The 10,006-nt window shown below is 38.9% G+C and overlaps 1 protein-coding gene across 1 annotated transcript; it reads right to left on the reverse strand.

Moving 5' to 3' along the window:
• Positions 1-7,240: 7,240 nt before the first annotated feature.
• LOC306859465 (transcription factor MafG-like) lies at positions 7,241-9,748 on the reverse strand. Its single transcript, XM_079400498.1, has 2 exons — positions 9,475-9,748; positions 7,241-8,353 (listed from the first exon to the last, which is right to left on the reverse strand). Exons 1-2 carry the CDS (start codon positions 9,625-9,627, stop codon positions 7,901-7,903), a joined length of 606 nt encoding a protein of 201 aa, XP_079256624.1. The 5' UTR covers positions 9,628-9,748; the 3' UTR covers positions 7,241-7,900.
• Between the last annotated feature and the right edge of the window lie 258 nt (positions 9,749-10,006).

The following is a 10,006-nucleotide window of genomic DNA, read 5'->3' on the forward strand; positions in this document are numbered from 1 at the left end:
AGACTTCTCATTCTGAATGAGTGCAGGCATCTCATTCAGATTCTTTGATCTGCTGTGGACAATGGTAGACTACTATTACTTCATGAAATCTCTCAAATCCAAAAGCCAAGCCACTCTTTTCAATCAGACCATATCTGCACTCAGATTATGTCCTATTCCCTGATGGTATAGGCTGTCGGTTATCATCCATTTGCATTTGCTTGGAGTAAAACTGGGCCTAACTTAAGTTTTGACACATCCTAGGAGATTTTGATGTTCTTGGTTGAACCAACTGGGGGCCTCATTTATAAAGTGTGCGTACGCTCAGATTTGATCGTAGAGTACGCTTAAATCCACGCCAATGTTCATATTTACAAAGACGGCCTTTGACGTGGAAAAGTGCTCAGCGTCACGTCAGGATCTGAGACAATTGCCGGAGTACTGACCCAACCAATGAGCACACACACACAGCAGTGAACACACATGAACACACACCCGGAGCAGTGGGCAGCCATTTATGCTGCGGCGCCCGGGGAGCAGTTGAGGGTCCAATGCCTTACTCAAGGGCACCTCAGTTGTGGTATTGAGGGTGGAGAAAGCACTGGACATTCACTCCCCCCACCTACAATTCCTGCCGGCCCGAGACTCGAACCCACCACCACCACCCCGTAGGGGAAAACAGACTGGCAAGGCAGGACAAGGCTGGGCAGAGCAAGGCAAGGCAAAACACAAGGTGCATGCAACACAGAGAAAAAGCATGCGGTCGAAACCGAACCGTGTCCCGAACAGAACACACACACACAGAGGAGCGCATGGCCCGAGCGAACTCGAAATTGCACGCTCCCACAGCAAGAACAAACCTGGAGCGTGAGTGTCCGAACCCCGACACGAAACCAGAACCGAGTCTGAACAAGACAGGAGTGCCGGGATCCAAACACCACGCCCCAACATGAAATAGAGCACGCACGAGAGAGCGCGCGGCTCGAGCACACTAGAAGCCGCGCGCTCACCAGAAAACAAGACAAGAAGGGAGTGTCAGGGCTCCGTCACAAAACCATGAATAAACTAGACCGAAGTGACAGAACCTTGACAATTAGTGCATAAGTACCTGAATTAGGATGCAAGATTTAAGGGACATAAAGGCAAATAAGTAATATCATCAATGGCAATGAAATGTACCTTAAATTACAGAATGACCCATAGCAGGCTAACAAAATATAACAACATGCCAGCAACACATTAACAATGCTAAGCATTCAAAGTGGTTTTTAAAGGCATATTCTGTATTCTACTGGTGCCAAAATAGTCTAATATGGTCTGACTTTTAAAGGGTATTTTAACATTTCAGACAAGGCTTTGTCAATCCAACAGCAAATACATGAGAGAAAATAAAATTAATAAACATCCCTTTTATTATTTGGCCTGACTGCTAAATTTTCACATAAAGTTGATTACAAAATAAACTTTATTCCCCTAATATGATAGCTGGACTGAACATCATGTGACAATGTTGCACACTGTTATTTGCAGCAATTATTAAATATTAAATAATCCTGTTCACATACTATTTGTAAGGAATCTCACGTAAATAGCGAGCTAGTATTCTATTCCTAACACAGGCAATAACATGCTATATTTCTCCTTCAGGATGCTATGTTGTTAGATATAAGAGATGTGGAAGAGTGAATGTCTCGATGATGATGGTGCATGGGCCCCATTAATTGTGCCACTGGCTCCAGGCTGAGAGATCTGGGGCAAGCACCTGCTGCAGAAGTGGGTAAGAATGACGAATGCTGTCCTACATCACCCATCCGCTCATCTCTCCCCTCCATGTGCCAAATTACTCACATCCTGGGGGCTGTCTGGGTTTTCCTCTGGAGGGGAGCATATCTCTGAAGAGGTCTTGATGTCCCACGAACTGGTCAACCACTAGATAATAGATATTTTACAATAATTACAATTATATTAGCTACAATAATTGCCAATTTAATGAAGAGACCACTATTTCAGTGGTCTCTCAAAGATTAATGATTACTCTATTGATTAATCACTAACTTGAATACTGGGAGTGACAAGATGCCCCATGATATAGATTACAGTAATGCTATGGTAATATCAGTTTTAGTTATTTTGAAAATATCAAATTACAAAAAGAAAGTTACATTTTAAGTGTTGTTATGTAGCTGCCTTGATATGCATGTAATCAAACCATATTAATTTAGACAATTGCATGAACCTATTTTATTGCAATTCCATTTTTAGGCCCTCAGTGTAAAAGCTGAGAGAAAAGTGTTGATAAAAGAAGTGTTTAGGGCAGCGAACACTTCTAAACAGAGGAAAAAATTGCCTTGTATGCTACCAACCCAAATTTAGGACAGGCATACCTCATGACTCCAGTCTTTTACTCACGTCAGGCCAAAAATATGTTCTCAGAGGTTGCTTGAACTAGGTCGACTGACATCTTTTTTTGGATCACAGAGAGAGAAATTGTGCCATCTAAATGATAGCAGTCTCCTAAAACCAAAATGAACAGCAATAAGCCTTCCCCACTGGTTTATTTTTACATGAATCGAACTGGGTCAATAACGATGCCATGGAACATATCTCTCAAACTGGGTAACAAATTTCTAGAGTTATTAACAATTTAAGAGAAATATATTCAAAATATATTCATTATATTTTCAAGTATTTGAGTCCCTCAAGTTCTGGATCTTTCTCAAAACATTTTTATTAGTCATATACAAAATAAAAGAAGCTGTAATTCAACAAACATACATTATGTACAACAGTAAATCAATAACGTAGCCACATCTGAAAAATGGTTAACTGCATGGTTCAAATCCACAGTCATTAAATATGAATACAGTGTTGTATCTAGATTGCAAAAAAGTACAACAATTTAATCAATAAATAGTTACAATTCACCCATTTTGTTACGGTGTTTCATACAAAGCACTGCAATATATCTTATTACAACCCATTGATAAAAATAACCAAAACATATTCTATCAATGTTCACCAATCATAAACTCACATTTCATATCTTTATTTTATTGACCCACAAATCTGAGACAAAGAACTACTCTTAGTGCCAAATATAAAACCCTTTACAGTCACCTGCTCAGCAAACAAAGAAAGTGATGAATTATCAGCCTAAAGCTTGATAGCATTGCCATTACTGTGCTGACTGAAAAAAAGCTGCTTTTTGATCGGATTCATTAATGATTCAAGACCCATAAAAACAATGACAATGCCTGTTGCATAGCCTACCATTAAATGACTATAGTCACAATAGCTCTGTCCCAAAACTTAGTGAGCTGCACAGGCATGTTAACGGAAATGGAACTGAAATGACATACAGTGGCACAGATCTGTGCTTCTCACAATTTGTGAACAAGAGTCTGTAGTTATAACTGATTTTGACATAAGGATGTTGCAAAGCATCCATTTTTTTTAATTAATTGAATTATGTTTATCTATACTGAATGAAAAAAAAAATGACGTATGTCTGCAATTTCGGGAGAATGTTTTGAAAGATAATTTTGGGATTGTATATACTGTATGCAACAAAGGCTTAGAATTTGGCCAAACAGCCTTCGAGTCAGGAATGCACCTATGATGCACTAGCATGCTAACTAGGGTTGGAACAGAGCTAATAAACACACATTTAGCTTTGCAGGGGTGACTGTATCCCACTGAAATATCTTTCTACTCAGCAGTCCTTTTACAATAGTGCTAAAATACAAACTACCACAAACATCATTGGTCAAGAATATCAATAATTTATGTGCACATAAGGGTACAGTGTGGCACTTATCCAAGAACTACATTAAACACCACAGAGAAGTGCTGTGCGAAACAAGTATGATGAAAACCTCCAAAAAGCTGCTTTTCAAAACAAGAAAACAACATGGGTGGATGTGTTGAGTGCATTATGTGAGCAATGAGCTCTAAAAATAGACCAGTCATCAAACTGCTGAAAGAATACAACCTATATGCTGAAAACATGGGATGCATATTTTACTGTAGCAAAACCTCTTTCTGATGGTGGGTAGAAATGTTTTCAGAATCTGGCCTTGAATCTACAATATGAGGCGGAGTTGAGGTAAGAGGGCAGTGCATTCTTGTCACAGTGAATCAGTTTCAATGTGTTAATTTCTCCTTATAGGAATAGTTCATCCATAAATGAAAGCTGTCTTTACTTACTTTGCCATGTGTTACGGCTCACTGCTGTAAAATAAGCCCCACCAGGTGATCAGGATTAGACCTTTTATCACCGTTAAGGGGTTCATTTTGCTGTCTGTACATTATCCTGCTTATTACACATTTAATTTAATAATAATGATAGACATTATATGACGCATAATATTGCATATATGAGTGAAAACATTTTATTAGAACTGATGTTTAAGGGGATGATTTGCAGAGAAACAATTACTGACATTGTATTGTTCAGCCTTATAAGACTTGGAATATACTGTAGAGCGAACAAGTCATATGCATTAATTTTATGTATATTCTGTTCACTTCACAACCATTCAGCTGATTTTCAATCAGGGCGACAAGTCGAAGTACTTCTGGTGCTTTTTATTTTTATATTACACTGAACATGTGTCCTGAGATAACAACAGGGAAGAGCCCATTTCATTAGTGCATTTCACTTACCCTGATCAACTTTCACAGAGGAGTCTCATGAAGCTTATTTCAAACATCTTTGCGCTGTATGTAGTTCTGCTCTGAATCCACAGACAACATCTGTCCATCAGATATAGAACATGAGCAAGATGACAGGGTTGACAGTCAATTAACTTTTTAAATATTATAGCTCTGTTCCAAACCCCAGTGAGGGACTGCGTTGCTGTCTGTAGACATACGGTAGGCAGCATCCGAACTGAAATGGAGCCTTGTACTGTAAATGACTAATCCGAAATATTCTATATAGGTCGAAACACTGTACTCACTGTTGATTTCAATAGAGTTGAAATTACATTACAAAGTTGCTAAGCTTAACCAACAATACGTCTAATTAACGATAAATAAAAACCACAAACAAGTATTGGGTAAAAAAACCCCTCAACTTTTGTTAATTTATATACAAACATTTTAGCAATAATTATAGTTAAAATTTAATAAGTTTATCCACCTTTCCTGTTTAGCTGACATTGATTTTCAACCCTTCCCCTTAACATCACAATCAAATCAAGTCGCATTCTACTATATTTTTCACTTGTGTATTTTGCTCAAAACGTTTTGGCTGTTTATTATATAGTGCTTTGGAGACTAGATGCATTTCTTTTTCAGTAAGTTTGTCACTTGTTCTGTGCCATGCCATGCTTCCTTATTTGGTGTCTTTTACAACAGTCTTCCTGTTGGGAGAGCATATATGATGCCTTAAATGGACAGTTCACTAGGTTTTGGAACAGAACCACAACTTTAAATTCAGCTCTTGCTATTTTTGTTGCCCTCAAACATCAAGGATAAATTGTGTTTTGCCCAACCACCTGTGCTGGAAGAGAACCTCAGACTGGCTATGCACCATTATGAAGCGTCACATTGGGTTTGTTATAGTTAGCTGCAGTAAAGCTGGAAATTATATCGGTCAACAAATCCCAGATGTTCTGAGTGCAAGACATCTTCATTACAGAGATATGGAAGGAGCCAATTGAACAACTGGCTTCTGTACACCATCTATATTACTTTATAATATCCATTTAAAGAATACAGCTGGACACTTACACAGTGAACAACACTGCCACCTGACCACATACACAGCACGCCACGCGCCACCCCACTGCACGCGCCTACTTACTAGAAAAGCAATCAGACTTCAATAATAAGCCACTTTTGGTACAACTGCAAAATTGATATCAAACTATTTTTTGTTCATATAAATAACTTTTTTTTTCTGTTTTCTTATTCATGAAAGAAAAACAACAAAGTAGCTGGAGTAAGACATCAGAGAGCATTTGCTAACAATTCAACAATAAAGCTTGTGTTGGGTCGCTTCGGGAAAACTAACTTCCATCCACACCAAGCACAGAACAACGAAACTACAGCTCTACGACTTTGAACAAAGCTAGAATGATCAGTTTTACCAACACGGTTTACCAACTTCAAATATTTTCTAAAAACAAGTAAATGCCTCCTCTCTCTGCGATATATCTTTAAGAAAAGGCTTTCTCATGTCTGCAAAAGATGAACATCACCTGCCAGACAGCTCAACAGGGTCTCTGCTCTCCCATGCATAAATACAGTAGTTTATTGCCTCTCCTGGTCATATTCCTCAGAATATAACTTGTAAACATCATTCCACTAATGGAATTGAACTTAACTGGAAAGAAAATTGATAGGTGAAAATAATTTTTGCTCGCTTTGTGAATTTGTGTGGATTACAAGATCCATATGTCTTAAGGGAACACTGCCATTTCTGATAGAATAGTGAATATATTTACTTTTACCCATCTGTATATCAGTCAGTGGACAATATCAAGCACAGGTAACTCAAGTTGGAGCTAAAGGGAACAGTTAACCCAAAAACAAGAAAATGAAAACTGACATTTCAAGTTAGTCATACGTGTTTGGATTGACACAAGGGATTGATACAATTTCTTCCATGGAACACAAAAAGGAGATTTAGCAGAATGTCCATGCTCTTTTCCATACAATGAAGGCATACAGTGGCCATGTCTGTCCAGCCCCAAAAAGGATAAAAATCTCTCCCTCTCTTCCATTAGCACATGCACGTATTTAAATTTTGTGGCATAAGATGCACTGCTTCAGGTTTGATGTCCATGACAAACAGTGTTGCGGAAAGTTTCTTTTAAAAAATAATGCATTGCAATATTGTATTACTCCATAAAAACAGTGTTAATTACATTACTTTTTGTCACCTGGGCTGGGCTTGCTTATTTGTTTTTAATAACAAAAAACTCAAAAGTTATATTTTTGGCAACTGTAAAGGCCCTTGCATTCAACATGGGGATAGGAGAGGTGATAATGAATAAATGGGAAAACAAAATAACTTACTTTACTAGTTTGAAAAAGTAACTCAGATATTTCGTTGTAAATTTAAAAAGCAATGTGTTACTTTACTAGCTACTTTAAAAAGTAATCTACTCTTGTTACTTGTAATGTGTTACCCCAACACTGATGACAAATGGCATAAATTCTTTTGTCTTTAATCACAGGAGGTTTAAATGTTACAATGTGACTTTTTGTGACTGTTTTTATGATACTTTTATGGTGCATTCTAAATTTTTTTGTAGAGATTGACACTCGCCAGTCAGTGTATACTTTCTACTGTGTGGAAAAAAGCAGCACAAGAAACAAATTTTGTGTTCCATGGAGCAAGTCATTTGGGTTTGGTACATGACGGTGACTACATTTTTTAAAGTGAAAGTTACGTGACATACGACCAAGTATGGTGACCCATACTCGGAATTTGTGCTCTGCATTTAACCCATCCAAAATGCACACACACAGCAGTGAACACACACACACCGTGAACACACACCCGGAGCAGTGGGTAGCCATTTTATGCTGCTGCGCCCGGGGAGCAGTTGAGGGATCGGTGCCTTGCTCAAGGGCACCTCAGTCATGGTATTGAGGGTGGAGAGAGCGCTGGACATTCACTCCCCCCACCTACAATTCCTGCCGGACCTGAGACTCGAACTTGCAACCTTTGGATTACGAGTCCGACTCTCTAACCATTAGGCCACGACTGCCCATAACAATGACTGCCTGTTGATAACAATTCTTCATTAACAACAAGGGTTGTAAACGACATCAGAGAGACTTTGGACATCAGAGATGCATGGTAAGAGCAGCTCTTGCTGAATTTTATCACGTCATATAACTTAAGTAACCCTGTGCCTGATGAATACGCTAACCAATATACTTACAAATGTTCCCTGTTTGTGCATTATGACCGTGCTTCTGTTTTGGACTTGACAATGGTGATGACACTGGTGGCGGCTACTTTGCCTGGTATGAGAGGCCCTATGACAGATGTGATGGGGCCCCTGGCAGCGGCAACAGGGCTGCGGGCCACAGTTCTGGCAAAACTCTGGAGAGCCTCATATTTGGAGCGCAGCACATCAAGCTCCACCTTCATGCTAGCATTTTCTGAGGCGAGCTTCTCCACCTCCTGCTGAAGCTCCGCCTTCTGTTTCTCCAGCTCCTCCTTTTGGGTGACACGTTTGACGCGGCAGCTGGCGGCATAGCCACGGTTTTTAAGTGTGCGCCGCCGCTGTTTCAACTGCAGGATTTCCTCCTTGGACAGACCACGCAAGTGCTGATTCAGCTCCCGCACAGACATAGACACCAGCTCGTCATCCGTAAGACTTGTGCCATTTTCACCTGGCTCTCGCTTCACCTGCAGGGAAACACATGGGATGAGATCAAGAGAGAAGAGAGGGATATGAGGCCAGAGACGACTGAGGGCAACTGGAATGATCTTTAAAGGAACACTCCACTTTTTTTGAAATTTTACAACTCCCCTAGAGTTAAACAGTTGAGTTTTACCGTTTTTGAATCCATTCAGCCGATCTCCAGGTCTGGCGGTAGCACTTTTAGCTTAGTTTAGCATAGATCATTCAATTGGATTAGACCATTAGCATCTCGCTCAAAAATGACCTAAGAGTTTCGATGTTTTTCCTATTTAAAGCTTGACTCTTCTGTAGTTACATCGTGTACTAAGACCGACGGAAAATGAAAAGTTGAGATTTTCTAGCGCCAATATGGCTAGGAATTATACTCTCGTTCCGGCGTAATAATCAAGGAACTTTGCTGCTGTACCATGGGTGCAGCAGGCGCAATTATATTATGCAGCACCTGAAAGTAGTCCCCAGCTATATCATAACTAGTTTCCTAGCTGGGGACTACTTTCAGGCGCTGCGTAATATCATTGTGCCTGCTGCACCCATGGTACGGCAGCAAAGTTCCTTGATTATTATTATCAAACAAGCTGCAGTGATGAGCCTTATCCAGCACATGTTCAGTAAAGTTCTCTCTCTAAGTGAGAAAAGGAAGGGTAAGAACAATAGTAATCTTAAGTTTAAAAGCATAGCAGTATGTTGACTTTCTCAATGTTGTAAAATATATTTTACAGGATTGAGAATATTTTACTAATGAATTTGCTGTTACCAATAATAGGAAATGTTTAATTATCAATTTAATCTCACAATTCTGACTTCTATTCTCACAATGGTGAGAAAAGGTTCTCACATGATATAAAACAATTACCGGTTATAAAGTCAAATTCTGAGGGAAATAAAGACTATTTCTTACCATTTCTAATCTGCATCTCACAGTTCTGACTTTATAACTTGCAACTGCACGTTTATATCATGCAATTTTGAAAAGAAGTAAGAATTGTGATATAAAAAGTCACCATTACCTTTCTTTGCAGTGTGATTTATTGTGTGGTTTAATACATTTCTTCTTCTGATTTGAATTAAGAAGCATTTTGTTTCTAGAAACTTCACCTGAACATACCTTCAGTGCTTTGTTGCCCTTGTTTGTAGTAGTCATACCACAAGAGCCACTCTCCACTGCCCCACTCGATAGGTCTGTGAATACAAAAGAGAGTTCACAAAGATCAGACAGACGTTTCTCAGTCCAGAAGGCAGACACACATGATTTGATCATTAAGATCTATTCCAAAATTCATGTAAATTCATGCAATACATTTCTAAGAGAGAATATGTTAATTTCTCTGTCAAAATCTTTATAGAATTTCCTGTTTGTCACCAGAAATGCAACAGATTGCAAAATAAAGTCATAGCAAAAATAAACAAGTGGTCTTTACGTTTTATACTTTTGTCTTTACATATACTATAGGGTGAACTCTGTTCTGCTCTCTACGTATGACACGCTCCTCCCTCAATGCAAGTCTTCCTCAATGGGATTTTTTAACCATTTTATAATTCACCAAGTGAAAATTATAAAGCTTAGAAAGCACATAGCACATTGTCACTTTGGAATTATAAGATTTTATCTGACATTTTTGTCAAATTGAGCTATTCAC

This window comes from Barbus barbus (assembly GCF_936440315.1).
Source record: "Barbus barbus genome assembly, chromosome: 3".
NCBI classification, from domain to species: domain Eukaryota; kingdom Metazoa; phylum Chordata; class Actinopteri; order Cypriniformes; family Cyprinidae; genus Barbus; species Barbus barbus.

What these genes read in the sequence shown, in the direction of transcription:
- LOC306859465 (XM_079400498.1), bottom strand. Translation starts at nt 9,627, where the DNA reads ATGATCAAATCATGTGTGTCTGCCTTCTGGACTGAGAAACGTCTGTCT. An exon ending in AGGGCAACAAAGCACTGAAG is followed by an intron (nt 8,354 to 9,474) that starts GTATGTTCAGGT and finishes GTTTCCCTGCAG; the next exon opens with GTGAAGCGAGAGCCAGGTGA.